Source organism: Poecilia reticulata, linkage group LG8, assembly GCF_000633615.1.
Source record: "Poecilia reticulata strain Guanapo linkage group LG8, Guppy_female_1.0+MT, whole genome shotgun sequence".
Lineage (NCBI taxonomy): Eukaryota > Metazoa > Chordata > Actinopteri > Cyprinodontiformes > Poeciliidae > Poecilia > Poecilia reticulata.
In genome coordinates this window covers 8,925,933-8,948,215 of record NC_024338.1, presented here as the reverse complement: position 1 = coordinate 8,948,215, position 22,283 = coordinate 8,925,933, and the positions used below count along the sequence as shown (strand labels likewise).

General features: G+C 40.9%; 2 protein-coding genes across 4 annotated transcripts in view; one reads left to right on the top strand and one right to left on the bottom strand.

The window, feature by feature from the left end:
- The window catches only part of ap5z1 (adaptor related protein complex 5 subunit zeta 1), a 12,955-nt gene extending 4,894 nt beyond the window's left edge, over positions 1–8,061 (top strand). Inside the window, exons 4-18 of the mRNA XM_008415662.2 lie at positions 2–50; positions 129–241; positions 319–493; positions 1,463–1,510; positions 3,106–3,246; positions 3,341–3,378; positions 3,611–3,773; positions 4,665–4,843; positions 4,915–5,057; positions 5,134–5,252; positions 6,217–6,344; positions 6,417–6,514; positions 6,589–6,721; positions 7,291–7,505; positions 7,596–8,061. Of these exons, the coding sequence (XP_008413884.1) occupies positions 2–50; positions 129–241; positions 319–493; positions 1,463–1,510; positions 3,106–3,246; positions 3,341–3,378; positions 3,611–3,773; positions 4,665–4,843; positions 4,915–5,057; positions 5,134–5,252; positions 6,217–6,344; positions 6,417–6,514; positions 6,589–6,721; positions 7,291–7,505; positions 7,596–7,848 (1,995 nt within the window). The 3' untranslated portion in view covers positions 7,849–8,061. The remainder of the gene's footprint in view (position 1; positions 51–128; positions 242–318; positions 494–1,462; positions 1,511–3,105; positions 3,247–3,340; positions 3,379–3,610; positions 3,774–4,664; positions 4,844–4,914; positions 5,058–5,133; positions 5,253–6,216; positions 6,345–6,416; positions 6,515–6,588; positions 6,722–7,290; positions 7,506–7,595) is intronic.
- mmd2a (monocyte to macrophage differentiation-associated 2a) lies at positions 8,057–18,427 on the bottom strand. Of its 3 annotated transcripts, none has more exons than XM_008415595.2 (7): positions 17,876–18,427; positions 13,869–13,950; positions 12,820–12,980; positions 12,474–12,548; positions 12,072–12,173; positions 11,881–11,950; positions 8,057–11,102 (listed from the first exon to the last, which is right to left on the bottom strand). In XM_008415595.2, exons 1-7 carry the CDS (start codon positions 17,902–17,904, stop codon positions 10,902–10,904), a joined length of 720 nt encoding a protein of 239 aa, XP_008413817.1. In that variant the 5' UTR covers positions 17,905–18,427; the 3' UTR covers positions 8,057–10,901. The 3 variants fall into 3 exon arrangements, with proteins under 3 accessions (XP_008413817.1, XP_008413816.1, XP_017161865.1); XM_008415594.2 differs by lacking the exon at positions 17,876–18,427 and adding an exon at positions 17,655–17,862; XM_017306376.1 differs by lacking the exons at positions 8,057–11,102; positions 17,876–18,427 and adding exons at positions 11,110–11,773; positions 17,655–17,862.
- Between the last annotated feature and the right edge of the window lie 3,856 nt (positions 18,428–22,283).

Here is a 22,283-nt window from a genome sequence, read left to right as displayed (position 1 = left end):
GCCGGTGCTCAACAGCATCCTCAGGCTCAGCCCAGACAGCCTCACCGAAGGTAACCAGCGGACGAAAAGCGCCTCGTTGGGACTCTGCGTTTAACYTGTGACCCGCATCCTTCTTTTTTCACCTCCAGAACACGTGACCATCCTGAGTAAAAAGTTCGTCGACTGGCTGCGCTACGCGAGCATCGTGCAGGGGGGCGGAGCCTCCTCGGGAGGGTTCTTCACAGGACCCAGGTCTCGTCAGGTGAGCRATCTGGACCCAAGATGTCCCCCGCRRAAAATTTGAAAACTTCGTGTTTCAATCCGTGTTTTGTTTCTCAGCCTTTGCCCACAGCGGAGCTGGACGGCTCGGTGTCGGGCGACTTCTTCACCGTGCTCTGCGTGGGCCAGGGGTTCACGGAGGACCAGTGGATGAACGTCTATTCCTTTTCAATGCTGCGCCACTGGCTCCTCACCTACCACTCTGTTTCYAGCGGAAACAGTACAATGGATGCTGGTATGACCACAGCTYGTCATCTTACCGCCACAAACTTTAGCGTATTTTAAATGGAAGTTAGACTTTTATGACAGATCAGTAACCTTAACCCTAAACCAAAGTTCCTACACAATCTTGAAAGTCTACAAAAGGATGAAACTGGATTTGATCATATTGGATTTCTGGATAAGTATGGAATAAAGATTTGAGTTTAGACTTATCCCATTAGCTAAAYGATTAAATTCAGATTTCTAATCTACTAAAGGACTTGCTATATTGATTAAGAGTTAATATGTGCTTTAAGATTGCTTTACAACTTTAGTTTTTGTCTACCAACCAATAAGACACATCTGTTTTAAAAAGTTACGGCTCTTTTTGCYTCTACACCAGTAAAAYTAAACCCAAGGTCCTTTTTATCTTGAGAAACAAAGATTTGGACGATCTGTATTTACACTAGAATAATCCAGTCCAAAGTTTTCTAAATATTGTACATTTTTGGTGATGTCAGATAGCGATGTATGCCTAAAAATCAACAATGAGTTGGATTGTTATTGGTAGAAAAGACTCAATAGTAAAGCCCAAATAGGTGAATGTTTGCGTCCATAATGTACTAAAAAAAAAAGAGGCCGAGACTGAAAATAAAGAGCTGTTTTGCCAGAGTTTTGCGAGTTTTGAGCCAGTCCATTTCCCAATTAGTCTTATCACATAAAGTCTTATTACAATCTATTGAACTTTGTGCTTGGAAAGGGACAAAATGGAGAAAAGTTCAAAGACTAGAGATACTTTTACAAGGCACCATATATGTTGGACTCTAAAGTTTGAACCGCTGAGCAGTAAAACATCAAAGAACAGACATATGCTAACTAAATGGGACTTTGTTCTTTATAAAAGAGCCTCCTCAACCCATGAATCACAGAGGTGACTCAACCTTCACATCACTCACATGAAACAACCTGCCTTTTTTTGTTGTTTTGTTTTCGTCATCTCCAGCAAACAGGCTACAGCTCAGCCTCTCCCTCTCCCACTCCTTTTCCAATGGTAAGACACAAGGATTCGTGGGTCTTCGGTGCATGCGTTCACATCTGAGAATCATTAACTCAACTAAACTCCCAAAACGTTTTCTCGAGGCAGCTCACCACATTTGAAATGCTGATTATGAATCCCAGCTGCACCTGACCCTAACAAACAATCCCTAACAAACACGCCACTGGCTACTGATCTCTAACCTCCTCTTTCCATGTTGGACAAACTGCAGTGATTGCAGTTTCTTTCAGAGAATGATGTACTAACCATTTAATACCCCTGGTGTCAAATATGTTACATGTGTAAGTGTTTTTCTTTGTGAGAAATGTAACGTTTTAGTTTTGTGCTAAATATTAGATGTAGCATTTAGGTTGTGGTGGTAATGCCTGTTTAAGTACTCCGCGCATCCTTAAAAATTCTTAAATTCGTGTATCTAAAATAAAAATTTTAACATGTCTTATATTAATTAAAAATGTATGTTGGCTTTAAATAAGTTTTACATTTAGTCGTGGCAAAACTATTTAATCTTACATATTATACGTACTTTTTTTTTTTTGCCTCGCCTCGCGGGACTTTCCGTCAGGCAATATTTTGAGTCGCCTGCAGATGTGATTCGATGCAGTTCACAGACATTAATACGTCTATGGCAGTTCAGGCGTTACCGCTAAATAGCTAATATGTTCTTGCTAGCTAGCTTTTTCCGTCTGTCATAGGAAGGTGCACATTTATTGTGGACGAGGTTCGTTTAGTACCAGTTTTACCAAAGTTTTACTTTGTTGAATTTTATTTCAACAAAGTGTTTACTTTGGAGGGAAATACAGCTGGGAAGCAGGAGAAAAGGATGAGCGCACGGATCCAAAGGAGAATGGAGGTAAAGGTACAGGAAAAATCTTTTTCCCTGAAGCAGGGAAAAAGATTTAAGGGAGTGATAATTAATGTCTTCAACCAAAGTAAGAATGTGACAACATCTATTAATAATCTACAGGTCGTACTAATTTCTCCCTTGTAACTTTACGTTCTTTTTATTTTTGTATTTTGTCAATTTTCTTTTATATGTCCTGTCGTGATACAGGTCTTAAATTTAATTCATAATGCTATTTAAACGTCTTAAATTTGAGTTGGGGAATCCCAGCACTTCAGGCATTTTTATGACGCTTGTTCTTGATTTTTTTTTTTTTAGCTGTTTTTTTTTTAATTTATTTATTTGGCTGTGATGTATATATGACATACAAGTAGCTAAATAGACCAAAGTTTAGTGACATTTAGATCATCTCCTCTGATTGGTTGTTTTTATCGTAAAAGAACGTAGTGTGGSTTATAAGTATGTTTTTATCCCTTAAATTTGATCAGATTTGGTCACATTTTAGCCACAAACTTCAACACATCTTTTTTTTACACCATGTGACAGTACACAAAGTTGCTCATTAYGGTAAGGAACATTATACATACATATATATATATTTGTATTTTTTTTATGCTTGCAAAGTATTTTAACTTTCTGCTTTTCTTCATTTGTTTGTTTTCTGGGTCTCGATCCAAGTGGATCCAAAGCAGTCCAAATCAAACTTCTTTTCTTTCCAATCTTTAATCCCTGACCGTGCTTGTTGCAGATGATCGATCGGAAGTGGACGGATCAGTGGTTTCCATGGTTTCGGCTACGTCCTCCTCCAGCCGCCTTCTTCCCCCAAAGGAGCGTCTGAGAGAGAAAGCGTTCCAGTACTGCCAGCGCCTGATCGAGCAGTGCGATCGCAGTGAGTGAACTCCACCAGGAAATCCTCCTCTTTTAGTTCGAAYCGTTTAGCATGTGAGGTTAAACTCTGGTGTGAATTTCTCTCTTTCCATCAGAGGCCCAGAAGAAGTCGGACACGGAACTGCAAAAAGCGGTGAGATTTTGAAGGTGTAAAAACATGAAAAGACAATGAGCTGGGCGATAAATTCTATTTAATTGATTTTTGAAGATTTAATTTTTGGGAAATCTGGATTTTTTTTTTTTCCAACAATGGACCCTTTGGGTTTCCATAGTTCAGAATGAAGTCAGCCCGACCTTTATAGAAATATTCACAAGAACGCATCACGCCRCTGCCATTTGTGTACCTACTGGTTCCTCTCTGTTAGTGCATGGTGGAGGCCGTGTGCATCCTGGACTGCGTGTGCGTAGAGGACCCCTCCATGGTCTTCCGCACCTTCCCATCCATAAAGGCTCTGTTCGGTCGACTGAGCTCGGATTTGTCATACGCCAGAGTCCTGCTGCCCATAGCGCAGTTCTACCTCAACCACGGTGAGCACTGAAGCCTGACTGACTGACATTTACTGCACATTACCCCTAACAGTGGGCAGAGCAGGTTAATACCTAAACAAAAACAATAATATCGTTCACTGAGCTTAAGTTGGTTTTTGTTAGTATTTATTACTTCAGCAAGACGCATTTTATTTTTCTTTTTTACTGGGTTTTAGGCATCTGTCAACAGGTCATCCTGTCTTACAGCCTTCTAACCAACTCCTATAAATCACAATAGTCTGATGTGCAATTAGATGTTTGTTCAAGCTCCATTTCTATCTTAAAAGTCCTATTTTTACTCTCACAGAAGAGACGACGTTTGATTTTCCATTTAATGTTGCGCTGGGATTTTGCTACCTTATATAAGTTTCTTTGAAATCTCTGAAAATGCTTGAATTTATATTGTGTGATCAATGGAAAGTGCTTGATTTCTGTCTGAAGTCCTTGAAAATGCTTCATATTCAAACTGCACGGTTTTGTAATAAAATGCAATCCAACATTTTCATTAAAAGCCTAAATTTGAACAATGTTTAAGGTTGACGCCAGATATTTTCATACAATCTGATTAAAACACACGCGCGCACACACACACACACGCACATTTTGTTCTCTCACCATTTCAAGTTAAATCAGACAAAACGTGTCTTGTTTTAGATCAGTTAGAATGATCAAAATTATTTTTGACATAAAACATATTTTAAATTATTATTTTTTGCTTAAAAAATAATGTTATATTTTAGCGTACAGACGCTGCATGCTGTCTTTTTGACAACTTTCTACTTTTGATTTGAGAGCTGCATACAAACCACAATGCTGTTTATGTTAAATACGGAGGAAAATCCACCAACAACTATGAATGTGTTTATCTGAAATGTGTGTGTGTGTGCGCAGGTGAAATGGCAGCCGTGGACTGCGAGTGTGTGTGGAAGTTGGTCTTTGGCCGTTTTCCCGCAGAGCTCTTCAACGACCCTTTCCTTGCTCACGAGCTGCTGCGCTTCCTCCGACAGAACCTGGACAGCCTGCGGCTCCGAACGCCTGAGTTCATACGATTCCTCCCGAACTTCCTGAAGGTGTCGATCCAAAACCCAGGCGTGCCACTGCTTGGATCCCTGCTGACTTTCTGACCTCTCTCTGTGTCTAGTTTCTAGCATGGGATAGCTCAGCTGTTGTGGATGACTTTGTGGATCTGCTGCCCTCTCTGGTTACTGAAGGAACTGCGGTGGAGATGCTTCACACGCTGCTGGACCTGCCATGTCTTTCTGCTACACTCGTCTTGCAGTTCAGGTCTGTAGACACGCAAACGCGTTCAACGCTGGTTATTTACCCACATCTCACTCGTTTCTCTGTGTGCGTGCTGCAGGTCCGTGTCTTTGCCCATCTCGGAGTCGAGCAGCCGAGGCCTGCTGTCGCTCGACGCGTTTCGAAACCCTGCGTTCAGAGGACTTTTTCTCTTTCTGCTTCGAGTGGAGACGGGCTCAGGTAGTGATGGACTCAAAATATGTTGGGAATTCCTTCTCCACACTTACATAAACCACGCGCGTGACGGACTGGTATGAAATCTGAGCAAACAATTAACAAGCTTATGATTAATTGTTTATTAGGTTAAAATTAGTTCCAATCTATTAACTTTCACTTAAACCTTCTTTCAGTGTTGTAGTTTGGCCACCATCCAGGAGAGGGCAGCGCTGGTCGTCCCTAAGTGGAGCCAGTTGATGCAGAAATAAATATGGCGGGCCCATACTAGAATGGGAAAGAGAACGGGTTCAAAATGCTCTTACTGCGGTTCTGTTTTGAAACACGGATGAGCTTAATGGCGCTCATTCAGCATGACGGGGCAGCGTCGACTTCTCAATAAAAAATAACGGATGTGAAGAGGGCATAGCAGAGAAAAATTTAGCATAAAGGGAACAAAACACGATGCTAATAAGCAAGGTTTATTTTTGAGTTAAAGTGCTTTATGAAGCAAAATTTTAACTTTCTTTCAAAAGCAACCAGACAATATCACGTTAACAGAGAGATGCTCACACAGTGGTACTGTTTCACATATTTTATTCTTTTCATCTTTTATATTTCTGTTCACAACTTGAGACGTTCCCATGTTGTTGTGTTTCATATGTCTAACTGTAATAATGTGAGAAACCCACAATTTTCTGTTTATTCAGTCAGTATTTAATGCAACTGAAACAAAAATGTTAAAATTTAAATATGCTTTTTTTTTTTTATTCAGCATATTATGACAAATTTAGCCCTTTCTGTTATGAAAAGGTGATCGACCCTTTTGATATAAGAGAAAACTCAGTTTTTTAAGAAAATAGTTTGTTGATCAGATTAACTCGATAATCGTCGCTGTTGTTTTCAAGACTTGTTTTTTTTCTACACCCGTGCTCGGTAATAAAATTGTGCTTTTTCGGTGGAGTCGTACTGATTTTGCTCCTCTGCTTAGGTCACACCATCGACCGGTTGAGCACGCTCCACGACCTATTGGCCGAGGCGGCCGACTGGCCCAGAGTGGTGCGCTGCGCCCAGGTCGTCCCCGTGCTGCTGCACATTTATTTCAACACGGTTGTTACGGTAGGGACAGAGCGCATCCCGAGTTTAGCGTTTGGAAAAGACAGACTAACATCAGTCGTCGTTGGTTTTCAGGTGGCTGAAGAGAAGCTGTTGGCTCACCTGATCCTGGTGATCCTGGAGAGGAGCGGCCTCCTCCTCGCCATCCCCACCTACAGCAGAGAGATACACAGGTACAGCAGGAGACGTTCCGTCTCCGTTTCCCCGCCTCCTTTTTCTTACCCCGGCCCTCGTTCCCCTCCTGCAGGGTGTTCAGCTGCCACCTGCTGAGGCTGTGCAAGCTCCGCCCCTCTCTGGTTGTGGACCAGTCACACGAGCTGCTGGAGTTCGCTGGGACGACGGCGAACGTTTACAGCAAGGAGGAAGTCTACACTCACGTGGTAGAGAAGAAAAAATCAGTTTTGGTTTTGATTTTTAAAAAATTCCAATTATGTTTATTTTGTTTTTAAGGAAAAAAAAAATCACTAAATATAACCACAAAGTTGCTAAGTTGGCAACAGTCGAGTGTAGAGGTAGACATTTATTTTATTGTTCATTTATTTTTAAAATGATCTTATGATGATAATTTGGATCTTGAGAAATTCAAAATAATGATGTTAATTTAATTTCTACAAGAGCATCAGTAGATATCAGTAAATTGTAAAATGTGTTTAAACACAGTTACTATGTGCAGCTTTACAATATAAATCACACTTACAATATTTTCTGAAGAACAACATTTGTTTGTGGCAATAATTATACCTTAAAAAATTAGTAGTAAATAGTTTTTTCAGCATTTTTATCTGCGTACGAACAGACATGACTTGCTGGGCGGCTGGTCAGTCACTCAATAGAAATAAATAAAATTTCTAATTTTATTTATTTCTATTTATTTCTAATAAAACGCAATAGAAAACGCTGAGCTGTTTTTTTTTTTGTTTGTTTTTTTCTTCTTCATTTTGGTCGGCAGGTGTGGGTGCTGGGGGAGTACCTGTCGATGTCGTCTGACTCCAGCTGCTCCGTGGCGCTCATCACTTCCTGTTTTGAAACTCTGGAGGCGGTGCTATTTGAGATAACCTCATCTGCCCCGCCTCCTGGGATGGTGTGCCCCGCCCCTAAAGTCATCACCACATTGATGAGCGCTCTGGCTAAACTGGCGTCGCGATCACATGACTTGATTCCAAGGTGAATAACTTTTTTATTTTTTTTTGTGTGTTTTATTAGAGTTCCTTTTAGAATAATGTAACGTGATTGATCATTTCTGTCTCTCGGTAGGGTGTCTCTTTTCTTCTCCAAGCTAAGAACCACAGCCAGAAACGGCTCGGTTGCCTGGTGCGCCGACGAAGACGACCTCGTTGCCATAGTAACCCGTGGTGAGGAGTTGTGGTCTCTGCTGAAAGCCCCCGGTGTGGCTCAGAGTGTCCTGACGCCGCCCCCTCACGTCTTGACGCCACGCTGGCACAGAGACACGAACCTGGCCGTACCGCTGCAGCTTCGAGTCCTCACCAGGCTCACACACTCACAGTGATACACACACACTCACTCACAGTGATACACACACACTCACTCACAGTGATACACACACACTTCATTCTCCTGCACTCGCACTTAATATGAATTATCTGAACAACAAAACACCTTCATTTTGAAATTTGATTTTTTTTTTGTAAATAAATGAGATGATTTACCTGAAATGTAATATTGTAAATAACTTAAAAAAAAATAATAAATCTCACTGGTTTTTGAAGTGTCAAATTTATTACAATGATTTTACTGAAATATAGCATTTTTACAAAAAGAAATACTTGATTAAAAAAACACACACACAGTTCTTCACTTCCTGAGTCAATAGTGTCTTAAAACAGTGACACACTTCAGTAGAAAAATCCTCTCACTTGTGGCTTTTACTGTCATCAATAAAAAAAAGTCAATGTTTTCATGGATAACCTGCATGCTCAACATGCTTAAATCGACACGATCATCCAGATTCGACTAGTTGGTTTGATTTAAATTCTGCATTAAATGACACATCTGTGAATAGAAAAGTGCTTGTGAGTTTAAGTGCATTATATTACCAAAATAACTGACAATCGCAGTCCAGAGTACAGTCTGAATGCAGTGGTGTAACTTTCTATTAAAATGACTATAAAAATTTAGATAAAATCAATTCAAAGCTTTTTTTTTTCCACTTTTAGTGCAGATCAGCTGAAAAAGAAAAAAAAAATCTAAAAGCTTCATAAACCTGGTTCCATAAATGAGCACAGCATTGATCTGATAATTTCTGTATTCTAGATCAGATGAAACTGAAATGTCAGTTGTTCTAGTGAAAATGATCTCACTGTGCAAAGGTATCAATCAGGAGAAGGGTAGAAGTTCAGCCAACTACTACAGGATATGCAACGTGTTAAATTTCCAAAAAGGTTATGAATAATTTATCGCCTCATTTCATTTGCCTGGCAGAACACACTTTTTTTAGATCCACTGCAGTGCGTCTTGAATAGCCTGGACAATTTAAAACCTTTCCTTTTGTCAGTTCTCTGTGACGCATCTTTAACGATCCCAGTTTGAAGTTACTTGCCCCCTGGCATGTTACTATAGCAAATCGTGTAAAATTAATTAGCGACACTTTCACAAACAAAAATCAACAACAAAATTACAATCAGACGACATTTATCCTGAGAGCAGCTGTTGATCCACAGCAGGCTTTAGGTCCGTCTCCATTGCTCCCCACGCTCTCAGTCCACCGGATGAGTGGACTTTAACTAGAACTTCTTAGTGAAACTCAGAGCGTATCCTTAAAAGAATGCCTCCCTAAAACTCTCACCGCGTGATAAAGTCAGTAATTAAAAGTGGCTGGTAAGTTTTGGAACCCCAAAACAAACAGTTACTGTGAAAAAACCTTGAGATATCAGATTTCTTTTAATTTTCACTCCCAACAGCTGATCAGTTTCATGTGGTTCATTACGTCAGCTAAGTCCAGCCTATAAATTATTCAGTAATTGTCGATGCTAATTGTTGAATCAGTGGTGAGTGCAAACATACACAACCCAACTGAGCAAAGAACTCATTTTGAACTGGATCTTTAGGCACTTTGTTACCAGCAGCCTGTTGCAAAGAGGCAAATTGTTCAACGTATTCAGTCGAAGCTAATGAAAAGCAAAAACCAGATTCCTGTTTTAACAAAAGGAAAATACTATTTTCGCTGAGATGTTGTGATTCCCAAGGAGAAAACGATGCATTTCGTAAGGGTCCTGAAAAAGATGGAGATTCTTCTTCTTTTGTCCTCCACATGACACAACATGCTACCAGGATCTGGTACTTGAACTAGACTTGCATGGAAAAAACAGCCAAAATCCTCCCTCAAACAATTTTTCAAGTCCTTTAGAAACTCTTCACAACTCTGAATCTGGACCACTTTAAAACGACCATCTTGGAAATTATTGCTTCATGCTAACATAAAGTAGCTCCTATGCTAACTTAGCATAGAAAAGACATTCTGGTTTTTCCACTGACGACGATCTTCATTTAGCTTCAGAGATAATTTATCTGCAGCCATTATGCACTTTATAAAATAGTTTTTCTTAATCCTGCCCAACAATATTGCCCTGCAAAAGTACACTTACCCCTTAAACTTGACATTTTCTCATGTTACAATCATGAACGTTGATGTGGTTTAATGGGGTTTTATGTGATATGACTGAAGTGGAAAAAAAATATATGGTTCTCGCATTTCTTTATCAATGAAAGTCTGAAAAGTGCGGTGCACTTGTGTTTTGCAAAACCCCCTTTCACTGCAAATGTAACTGAAAAGCTTTTGAGGTGGAATGACGCACTTTGAGACTAAAATTTCTTCTTTTCAAAAGAACCTGACCTATGTCTGGACTTTAATTGAGCCGTTCAATGTCACGAATATGACTCGATTTAAGCTTTTGTTGCAGCTCCGAGTGTAGGCATCAACGTAAATAAGTTTGAGTATTATTCTTCTTCCACTTCTCAATTATGCACCACTTTTTTGTTGGGTTACTGTCACATAAAATCACCATTCAACCCGTTGACATCTGTGGTTGTAACATGACAAAATGTGAACCATTTCAACACTTAAGCCGCCATAGACCTTAAATTATTCTACTGAAGATATTTCAGTGCTTAAACCTATGTATGTTTAGCAACAACAGAAAATATTTTAGCAGTGATATGAGTTATTGCTTAAAAAAAGTAGGCTTCAGAATCAAAACACATAAAGTGCTTAAAACTTTTGCAGTTTTCCATTTAGGCACACATGGATGAGGTTTACCAGTCCTTGAGCTGGAGAAACAAATAAAAACTTAATACAAATAATGCTCTTAGTCAGCTCTTTAACAGCAGAATCACAATAATATATTAGGATAAGCTCCCATTCATCATACTGTACTGGCTTTGATCAGGTGTTTTGTCCGTAAAACTGAGAGTTTAATCATCAGCACCAACCCAAGATGAAACCCTTCGGTCCGATTAAGTGCAGCCTTCAGTAGCCGCCTTCGGGTTTCGAATCGGCAGCTTCCCGTATTTTTTCTCCAGCGAGATCGGCTGGAAAGCTGTCCGTCACCTCGACGTCTGTGGCTGTGGTCCCGCCAGGTACAGGTACCTCCAGATGGCGTAGTAATGAATGCCCGCTCCGACCGCAACGAAAAGATGCCATATGGCGTGGGCGAATGGGACGAGCCCATCGCTCTTGAAGAAGGCCACGCCCACCGCGTAGAAGATGCCTCCCAGAGCGAGTTCGCACACACCTGCACGGTTCACCTGTGACGGAGTGGGACACATGTCACTGAAGAGCCTGGGGGCACGGTGAGGGTGTCGCAGCGGTAAGAAGTAAAACAGAAAAGTTCAAGAAACTGACTAAAAGAATAGCACAGAAACTAAATCCTACCCAGATTTTTTTTATTCTCATCTTGAGGGACACTTGGTAGACTGGCCTCTGATTACTTAAAGAGCATCAAGTGCCAATTTTTCCAAAACATAATAAGCTATATTGAATGTTTGTTGCTTTAAAGTGTCAAAGGTTTGCCAGTGTCAGCCTGAAGGACAAGGCTTCTGTTTATACCACAAATGTGAGGGCAAAACACTCCCAGTGATATCCGTTACACTCCTCGCTCCCGTTTCGGTGACGTTTGAAATAAACCTAAAAGCCGCTTTGGCAAATTCTTTTAATCTTTTCTGAAAATAACATGATCAGATTTGAAGATTGAGCTGGTGAGTTTGGGGCCTCTAAACTCAAAGCTAGGAGGTTTCAGAAGAGCAGATTAAACTTCCAGGCACTGAAAGCAAACATTATGGACTTCTAATGAGTCTAACCACAATGATTCAGAAGACAAGAAGGTTAATGACAAACATTTGCATGTGTTGGCTTAGCAGAGCGAGGAGATGATGTGTTCGGAGGAAACGCGCTGAAGCAAACAGGTCCCAGCTTCACTCTATAGGGGCCGTGCAGTTCAACCACAATGGAAGGAAGTGTCAAACAATCAGAGTCGGGCTCAGCATGTAGCTGAAAACAGACAGTAGCTGTTGTTTCAGTGCTCACCATGGACAGAATGACCAATGCAGGAACAGCTCCCATTGTCACATATCCCAGCAGCTCTCCCAGTTTGTACCTGCGGAACAAGAACGGGAGCGTCAAAAAGGCTTCAGAGTTTCACCTGAACACATGAGGGCAGGAGTTGGGTTTCAGTCAACACGTTCACGCAAAGCTTTAAAAACTCGAGAGAATCTTACCTCTCGTGGAAAAAAAAGACATACGTGGACCCAAAGCAAGCCATAACCCAGATCAGCCAGCGCATGTGGTACGTCCAGGGTCCTAGCTCCCTCAGCATCAACCTGAGGATGTTTTTAATACAAATCTGGTCACGTGACTCAAACTTGCACATTTTTCCCCGGACACACACCATCTGGAGACCTCTGTCCCCCCAAATAAAACCAGAACCAATTTAGCAAAGCACTGTTCCAATCTCTCAACCAATATGTAACGATCAACCTGTCAAATCAAGTGTCAAGACATGAGGACGTATGCCATTTAAGACCTTAATGTGTCCCAGTGCTGTGGGTGGCCTAAAACCCAACCGGATCAGATGTCGTTTGATTTTTATTTTTACAGAACAATCAAATTCAAAGACCCACCAGGGGGAATAGGAGGCAGCGATGAAGAAGTAGATGGCCATCCGGTCACACTTGTGGAAACGTTCCTCCACCTTCCTGCAAAGATACAGACGAAACATTTAAAATTCAGTACGATCTTACGAAATTATATCTAAAATGTTACACTTCAAAACACATAAAACCACTGGAAAGTCTTTTTTTTTGACAGATTTGAACATGTTCTCTATTTGTAAGCAGTCTTCTACTGAAGGTTCAAACAAATCACAAACTACTCCCCAGTAATGTTCTCCCACTGTAACACGTTAGACCCACGGTGACTTGAAAATCTACTAGAACTGCTGAGATGCACAGACGCGCAAACACCCACCGGAGATGGCTGATCTTCCAGGCAGCCGTGTGGAAGAGCGTCGAGGTGAGGAAGAGGCCGGTCAGGCCGCTCCCATAGAGTAAGGCAGCCACCCGGTGCCATTTGTCCACAGACAGGAAGTAAAGCACAGACCCGCCCACCATGCTGGGAAAAATCCAAATCTAAAAAAATTTAAAAAAAAAAGAGTCATAAATTATTGTTGGAATTAACTCAGAGAGCTTCATATATATTTTTTGTTGTTAATTCTTTAACAGAAGGCTGAAAGAAATATTTAATATTTTTCCTGGGACAAATGCTGCGTTCCAGTTACCTGGGTAATGACCTCGACTTCACACCTGAGGTTTCAACATGGCGACGACTCTAGACTTTGTTTGCAGTAGCTTTTATGAACATCATTTTAAGCTTTTCTTTCCATGAGCAAACACAAATTTTAATTTGCTGAGTGTGTAGTTGCAGACGTTACATGAAACATTAGTTGTTGACCCATTTTACATGCAGCTCTGGGAAAAAACGAAGAGCCCACTGCACTGAACCCCATTGAAAAACTTCACCAAATGTTGAGTTCGCCTTACGAGTCATAACTGGGGGTAGTCAGAGTTGCTCCTCGTTTCCCAGTAGGGAAACCCACTTTTGTTTAACTTGATTTTCAGACTGGGAACTCAGAATTTCCCAGTTCCAAGTCCAACTGGAATGCAGCATTAACAAGGGCTGAAACAGAACGACTATCATCTCTAACAATCTGGTGTCCAAGAAGGACCAAATGTATATAAATGATAAGTGGCAGGTGTGAACATGCTTAGAGGTTAATACATCACGGCTCAAGCCAAAGTCTAAAAAAGCCTGAACACGACTGAGCATTATTTTCCCATTTTCCTCCAATTTCTGCATCCATCTGGTTCGTTCCATCTGTGCGAGGATTACAGCAGATTAAATGAAACTCGCAGATTATCTTCTCCCATCACATAGCCAAAAAAGAAAGAACTGTCCTCTCTACTCTGCCTCCACATCCAGTCAAACACTTTCCCACCCACACATGGTAGTCATCTTACCGCGTGTGTGGCACAGTTGGCTGCGTGTTCGTACTCTGTGGGCTGGTATCTCTTGTTGGCCGGCACCCTGCAATTCATGTACCTGAACGCAACAATGGCGGAGAGAGAGAGGAAACATTAGTGGAGGATTTAGAAGCCAGACGTGTCAATTCGTGTCTTTACCGGTTCCGAAAACACAAAAGGAACCAGAGCAATGTGTTGGGCAAGTGATTATTCTTGGAGGATTTGCAGTTTTCTAATCCACATCACACTGTGTGTGACTTTTAGCTTTCAACGTCCCCACTGAGGCCTTCCACTAAGTCGCATGACTTTACATAATCTCCGATTCTCCAACGATAAGTGGCGTTCTAAGGTGAACAGGCAGCCGAGGCTTAAACAAAACATTGCCTTCCCCTCGTGTGTTTTTCTTCTGCTTCACCTCCTCCTAAGTGTTCTTTCTCGCTCAACCATGAAACAGAGCAGCAATAATAGGTATGTGCGCATGATAATGAGCACACGGCCTACATGCGCAACCAAACAGCGCAGCCCGACCGGCACGGACGCACCTGCGGCTCTGCGCGTCGGGCTGCGATCACGTAACGTGGTGTTTGTCTGGGAGAGTGGGGAAAAAAAAAAAAAAAAACGTGGTTTCATAACATCTCCAGATGCGCTGTGAGCCGGGATGGAGGGATTTACTCCTGATTAAATAGGATACACAACGGAGGCGCTCGTATGCTAGCTCTCTGTAAACTGTACACATCCATGTTAAAATGCCAGGCTTCTGTGATGGAGGAAATTATGTATCCTGTACATTTGACATGTATCCCGATCAAATCACAAAAACATGTGGCAAGAGCCTGTCAGCAACAAGCGCTGATTGTTTTTTAAGCGTGAAATAAAACTTTATTCTCCATATTTTAGGCTGAAACAACTACATATATTTGCATTTATTTATTTATTGAGTTTTACATGATGACTGTATGCCTTTTTATGAACCACACATGATTATCTGGGGGGTAAAGGGCTAGTTAGCATATTTCCAGCAAGGGCCACAGTCCCCCCTTGCCACCCCTTTGGGGCCGCCACTGATTGGTGGGGTATATATAATAATCTGATGGAATAAAAATAATAATTTATGGGTCATAATTTCAAAAGATCCCAACACATCACCAAGAGAAACACAATGGTGGCACCATCATGCTCTGGGATTACATTTTTACCAATAGACCATAGGTTGTTATCCAGGTGGATTAAGTTATGATTAGTTCCTGTTTGTTTTGACCAAAATCTTTGAGTGGGTTTAATTTATTTTAATCCCCATGGTGAGTTCAAGAATGATTTCCTGAGATTTAAATTCTAGTTTTGGGAGTTGAATCAGAATTCAAAACATATATCCTTACAATCACAATCTGACATCATCTTTGTTAATATTAATATTTACTGAGATCCAGGGAGGCAAAGCATCAATTGTAGCACATTTAGCCAAAAAACTTAACGTAGTTCTCCTGTAAATGGAAAGACTACAAAAACGCATCCAGCCATTTTTTTTTAATAAATCAAAAGTTACACAGAATAACACATTGAACCATCAATAATAAATCCTTTCCAATATGCTTTGACTGGGTTTCAAATGTAAAAGCTGCTAAGATCTGAAGCTTATACATAAATAATTAGGCATCATCTGTCCTTCAACCCCGCCCTCTCTCCTCCATAAACAGATCTGTTGACGTCTGTGAGCTTTTCTGTGATGGCTTTAGCTCGTGGATGAGGGCGTCAGGGTCCCAAAATGTACATGGCAGATCTCTTTATCACATTTCCACCCTTATTTTTCTGTTTGTATGCAACACCACGTGACGCAAAGTGGCTTGTCCTGCTTTCTGTAGCCTCTCTGAAAGAATCCCCTTCCTACTTACATGAGTAAAAAAATAAAAAACCCAGCATGTCTCCAATAGTGACATGACAAAATAAACTCAAAGTTTTTATTGTCAAACTTCAGAGCAGAGAAGATAGAAACAATTAGTGAGATAACATCCGATGTTTGAGTAGATGCCACTTCTTCCCTGTTTGTCCTCCATCTCTTGAGGCCGAGCCAAGAACACACAACAAGCGAGCAGCTATTTTCCTCAGCACTGTTGCTGTGTTTGTGGCTTCATGTGGCGCTCTGCTGTTCTCTAATCAGTTATGACAGAGCTCTGAGTGTGAGTGTGTGTGTGTGTGCCAGAGTGTGTAATCAACTGAAAAACGGGGCTGATCGCACAGGATGGACGGCAGCGTTATCTGTCTTCTTTTCTGATCCTCTCTTTCCTCGTAACAAGACTTGCCTCTTCTTCTTCTTCTTCTTTTGTGCACAGATGGGCGTCACATGCCGGCTAAATGTTCCCACGTGTTTGCAGGAGCCCGGCTTTCACCTCGCGGAGACAGAGGGCCCGTTGCGCCACACAGCACATGAATAGGATCAGCTGTACGCAATAATGTAAGGATCAGAGCCTCTGGATCACAGCGTGCGCCGCAGGAATCTGTGCGGGAGTAACTCCAAGGCTATTCCTTTCACTGCAAAGATCAAGTTAATCTCCTCTGGGAGTCCCGACTCCAGTTCTCACGATTATAGCCAAGCTTCCCCTTCAACGCACTGAACGTCCTGGGGCAGGACTGGACTTGATAAACTGGTGTCGCAGCGCTGAACTATGACCCACATCGTGGTGAGACTTACTGAGAAACAGAACTCTGAACAATGTATGTTTCAATGGGGAAGAAACATGAAAACAAAAGAAACATGGGCTTCTTTTGTTTTCAGCCATAATTAATCTGATATCCCAAAACTACCACCTGTGTTAAATCAGCAGGGCCGGATTTACAAGGATGTGTGGCCCTGGGCAGAACAGTTTTGGTGCCCTGTCCACGGAGGAAAACTTATTTTACTCATGCAAATCACACCACACTAATAGGTAGTCATCAACAGCTGTGCCTTGATTCATGGGAGGTTTAATAGCCAATAACTCTACGTCGTTCCCAAAGAAATCGACTGCAACTTCATTATTTCCAAATACTTGAATATTGTTCAAAATCATTCAATACATAAAATATTAATGTGACTCATCTAATTTGTGCACATTGGTTTTATATAAAGTACAATGTTTGAAAAAAAAAACACACATTCACTGAAAAAAAAAAAAAAGCAAAGAAAAATCTTTGGGGCACCCCCCAAAAAAACGGCGCCCTGGCCCCTATGAGCTCTTGTTAAAATCTGGCTCAGCAGATCAGGGATAAAGTTGTGCAGAAGTTTAAAGTATTGTTTGGTTATACAACACTATCTAGATTTGACCTTCTAAGGAGAAACTTTCAGTAAATAGACAGAGCGTGACACAACTGATGCACAAGGCCAAGAAAGGAGAGCACTAAACAGAGAAGAAAACATTTATGGGTGAGCTTTGTGTTGCACATCACCCTGAAAACAAGTGGTGGCAGCATTATGCTGTGTAAATGCTTTTCTTCGGGGATACAATCCTAAAATGAGAGTGCAAAAATCTCAAGGTTTGCCCTTAAGGCTGTGAAATGGTTTAGATGAAAATATGCTCATGTGTTGGAATGGACTAGAATCCGTAGCAAACGTGAATATTGATGTTTACGGGTGTTATCTATCCAATTTGATTGGTCTACGAAGTGTTGGCTTGGTTAATACACGCCACACTTTTCTGTTTTGTATGAATGAAATGATTGCACTGACTTAGTGTTGGCCTACTTATTGTTCTTTCACATACAGTCTGTTCCATGTTACAAAATGTGAAAAGTTTCAAGGAGAGTGAATACCTTTCAACGCCACTGTACCCCGACGGAGGACACACGATGATTCCAGGAGAAAGATTGAAATTGAACTGATTGCTCCCTCGCATGCGCGCGCGCTCACTAATCTGTAACATCACTCTGATTGTCCTCGCGTCAGCGCGTAGTAGATGCACAACATCTGTCCGCCGTGTGGGATTTTACTTTCATTCAGAATGAGCTCAAACTTTCTTTTCCCCCATAATTACCTTCCAAATTTTGTCTTCTTGAAGTCCATCTCGAGCGCGGAAAAGCGCGTGCGTCGGTGCGCTCGCGCTCTCTTTATCAAACCAGCAGCGACCGTGGTCTCCTCCTCCTCCTCCTACGGACTCTCCATGCCGGATGTCCCACCGCCGTGCATTCGGAGATGAAAACAATAAAACGGCGCTCACTCATATGTCCAGCAGGGCAAAATCGACCTGCAGAGTGTGGGCCAACTATAACTTTAGCTTTGAGACTTCCTCCCCACGGAGCGGCATCACGACACGAGCACGGAGGGAGCGAAGCGCCGCGAGGGGGAGGAAGTGGGGGAAACACTGAGCGGAGTTTGGTTTCGACTCCCGGACTTGTTTGCAGGATGTTCCGCGGAACTGGGCTTGTAAGCCCTCCCCTCCCCTTTCCCCTCTCCTGGTGATAACGCATCAGCAGTGAACGGCTCCTCCTCGCTGCACATTAGCGACACACGAACAGTGAGGCTGGTGGAACATAACGCAACACTTCCAGGTGGGTTCTGTCATACAAACACAGGCTTAAAGATGCAATCCAGAGATGTAGCGCTCTCTCTCTCTCTCTCTCTCTCTCTCTCTCTCTCTCTCTCTCTCTCTCTCTCTCTCTCTCGCTTACATATGTACACTAATAATAATAAGAGAGCTGGGTAATGAAACGGTTATTGCCACGATACAGCTTCACAAAATACAATTAAAAAAATAATAATTTAGTTTTGCTTTGCATGTTTTTTCGAGTCGATGACATCACACACTAGGCACGAGATTTCAAACTTTATTGACAACATACAAGTCGACACATTGGACGGAGAAGTTTGATCAAAAACAAAGGGAAAATGATGAACTCAAAAGAACTCGTCAGCTGACTTATGCCTCATGTGGTTTCTCCAAAAGCTTGGTTTTTCTAAAGCAGAGACTTTATTTTGATTAAATAAACATTTTATTTAAAAAACTGATCGCAACTCAGTTATCCGCCAAACTGGCGGGACGTTTTTGAAACACGTGGAGCAACGTACTCGCTATATCTTAAGCCTCTAACTTTATTTAAGAAGGTGTTCTTGTTTGTTTTTTGTGATTTTTCTGAACTTCTAGGTTTCAAGTTAACAATAAAAAAAATATTATACAAATGTATAATTTTGCACTAATTGGAAACTGACCATTTTATTAATCTATGTTTAAGCTTTTAAACTTGCAGATGTTTACTGAAGAAGTTTTCATCAGTTTTATTTGTCAGTTTCTATCACTTTATTGTAACCATTCACAGGAACACTATGCATTTATTTTTCTTAGCCAGTTACAAACGCACAGGAAATAATTCTAATAAAGTTTTAAAGGTTAAAAAAAACCTTTTCAGCATTTTAAGGAAGACAATACTGGACTGTGGTTACAGTTGTTCAGTGGGAGAAAGGAAAGCGTCACCATTCATGCAACGCTGCCTGCAAGATTTGATTATTCAGATTATGTTGCACTTTTATAGGCTTCACTGGGGCTTTGGTGTAGACAAAATATAATATATTGATGTGCTTGGGCATCGTTTAGCTATAGAGCTAAACAATAAATATCATCTCCATGGCAGATTTAGYACAAGACAACTCAGAAACCTGACTCTTGGCGTTTTCTGAAGTTTCCTGTTGAAATTCATAATAACAAGTTTCAACAAGTAAAAACTTTAGGAGAACCCACGAACAGATAACAGAACCCTCAGCTTGGAGGCAGGATGCATGCAGTTTGAGCTTGATTTGCAGCCAAAGGCAACATGAAGAGGGAAGAATTTTAAGGAATACAAAAAGTTCCTATTAAGAAACTTTCCATCTGTAAAAAAAAATAAAATAAAAAAGACAAAAACAGAGTGAAGACATGTAGCTTCTGTTACAAGATTTTAATCGTTAACCAAATTGAATAAAACCAAGCAAGAGTGTTTTGCCATAAACACAATGACAAGACATAGAAATGTAAATAAAGATGAGAATCTCTGTAATAAAAGTACTTACTCAGAAGAACGAATGAGAATCTCAATGATCAAAACTATCTCTTCACCACAAAACAACTGTAGACCGTAAACGGAAACTAAAGTTCTCATATCTGCACTACCTTCATCTAAACGAACTACTTTTGGTTTATTACAGTAAGATCTCGATAAAACTGTTGTCTTTCTTTGCCTTTTAAGAATAAAGTGCTAGTTTATAACGTTATTTATGAAGACTTTTGGTGGTAACCTTAAATATCATTGTTGTCTCACGCATTTCATTTATTTATCTTTTTGTGATCTGGCCGCTAGAGCCATAAAAAAAACCTTTTAAAAGGAAAATGTGTGGGCAGATTTAAACGGGTGTGTGTGAGTGAGGTGAAGACATGTAGCTTCTGTTACAGGATTTTAATCGTTAACCTGACTTAATTTCTTCAGTCAGGAGGAACTGGCCAAAATCCATGCAAAGCACTAAGAAACGTCTATGGAAGAATAAGCAAAGTATCAAACAAAAATAAACCGTGAAACTCAAACAGCAATTTTTTTGAATACAAAGAAAATGTCTGTAAACATTTGACTCCCCCACTCTGCTCCTTCAGACTAGCCAGCAGCCATTAGCAAACACGTGATGGAACTGCGCATCAGTTGAACTTATTATACGAGCTACTTCTCAGTGAAACACTGGTAAAAACGTTGCTAAAAGGTTAATAAATAAAAGCCATGTTGTGATGACTTCCTGAAGGCGGAGTTTCAGAAAGAGCCGTAGCTTCTTAAAGAGACAGAGACCCAATTTTCAAGGAGTTAAATTACAAAGTCAAATTTCTCTTAAGTCTTATTTGATATATATTTGTCTCATTTTTATAACAACAACTGAAGCTAACACACTTCCTAGTTACATCATAGTTACTTGATTGTGCTATAATTCAAATTAAATAAATTCAACGTGGCTGGGAAACACATAAGTCAGACTCTTTAAAAAAAAAACTTTTCCTATTCTGGGATTTGTCAACTAATTTTGGTATTCATAAATAACCTAAAGTAAAACATTTCAGTCTGATTTTGTTGATAAAGACAGATGGTTATYTGCCTTTTTATACAGCAACTGGATTTATAAATTAGCCTGAGAATATGCTTTAAATTCAAAATTTTCGCACATAATTTTTTATTTAAAACACGTCCCACCTTCACTGTATTGTAAATTAATGATTGTCAGTTGATATCTAACTTTTACAAATCTGCTCATGCATTTCCTCAAAGACACACGCTTGCACTCGCTCTAAACGTGAATGGAAAATTAAACATTATCCCGCGGTGACCGCAGCCAGCAGAAGCCAGTTGAGGCCGAGTTCAGCAGCTGTGAGAGAGGAGAACAGAAACAATATGCAAACACACGAACATCCAAACGAGTCAGCAGGACACGTTCACCCCGCTGTGTTTGAAGATAAGATTCAGTATCAGTGACTGTGGTCAAGCAACCAAATATTCTGGTAAATAGCACTCCCACCAGCACACAGAGAGCAGGCCTATGTGTGTGTGTGTGTGTGTGTGTGTGTGTGTGTGTGTGTGTGTGTGTGAGTGGATGGTTTACATACAGGAATAAATACATGTCAGAGCCAGCGGGTGGATGGGAACGTCTGCAGTTTGCGCTCAATCATTTATCAAGTCGACCTGCAGTTATCAGTTAATTTATACTCTAGATGACATTGTCCGCTACAAGATGAACATGGACTCCTGATTTACAGCTATGGAAGGCTGTTTCTCAGGCCCCGGCTTCTCTGCCCTCTGTCCATCATGTTTGTTTGGACAGCCTGGTTTGGACCTGTGCCCGTGCTGACAGACCGGGGGACGCTCAATTCCTGGAAACGGTAAAACTAGACCAACTGACGTCGCTTTCTCTGAATCATAATGTAAGCAGAGTGGTAAGCGACTTTTGTGGAAATCACTAAAAAGCTGCTGTGGTTGTTTTAAAGACCAAAGTCGAAACCGTGGTGTTTCTAAAAGTACTCGGATGTTGTTGGGGGGTTTTTCCATGTTGCAGCCACTAACCTTGATGTGTTTTACTGGGGATTTTGTGTGACCGACCAACACGGAGTGGAACATAATTGTGACATTGTAGAAAATTTTACACACAATTTGTGTAAAATTGTTGAGCAACTGCATTCACGCCCCGTATTAAATACTGCAGAATCTTCTTTTGCTGCAGCTCTACCGGTTTTGTATGTCAAGTCTGAAATCTTTGATGAGTTTTTTATTGCAAAGTAGCTCAAAGTCATTGAGAATCCACAGGAGAGTGATTCTTAAACAGTGATTCTTTTTTGCTTCATCCATCTTCTGATCAGTTCTGACCAGCTTCTCTTTTCCCTGTGGCATGATGCTGCCACCACTTCGATGTGAAGTGTTATATATTTCCCTGCCACACATATTGTT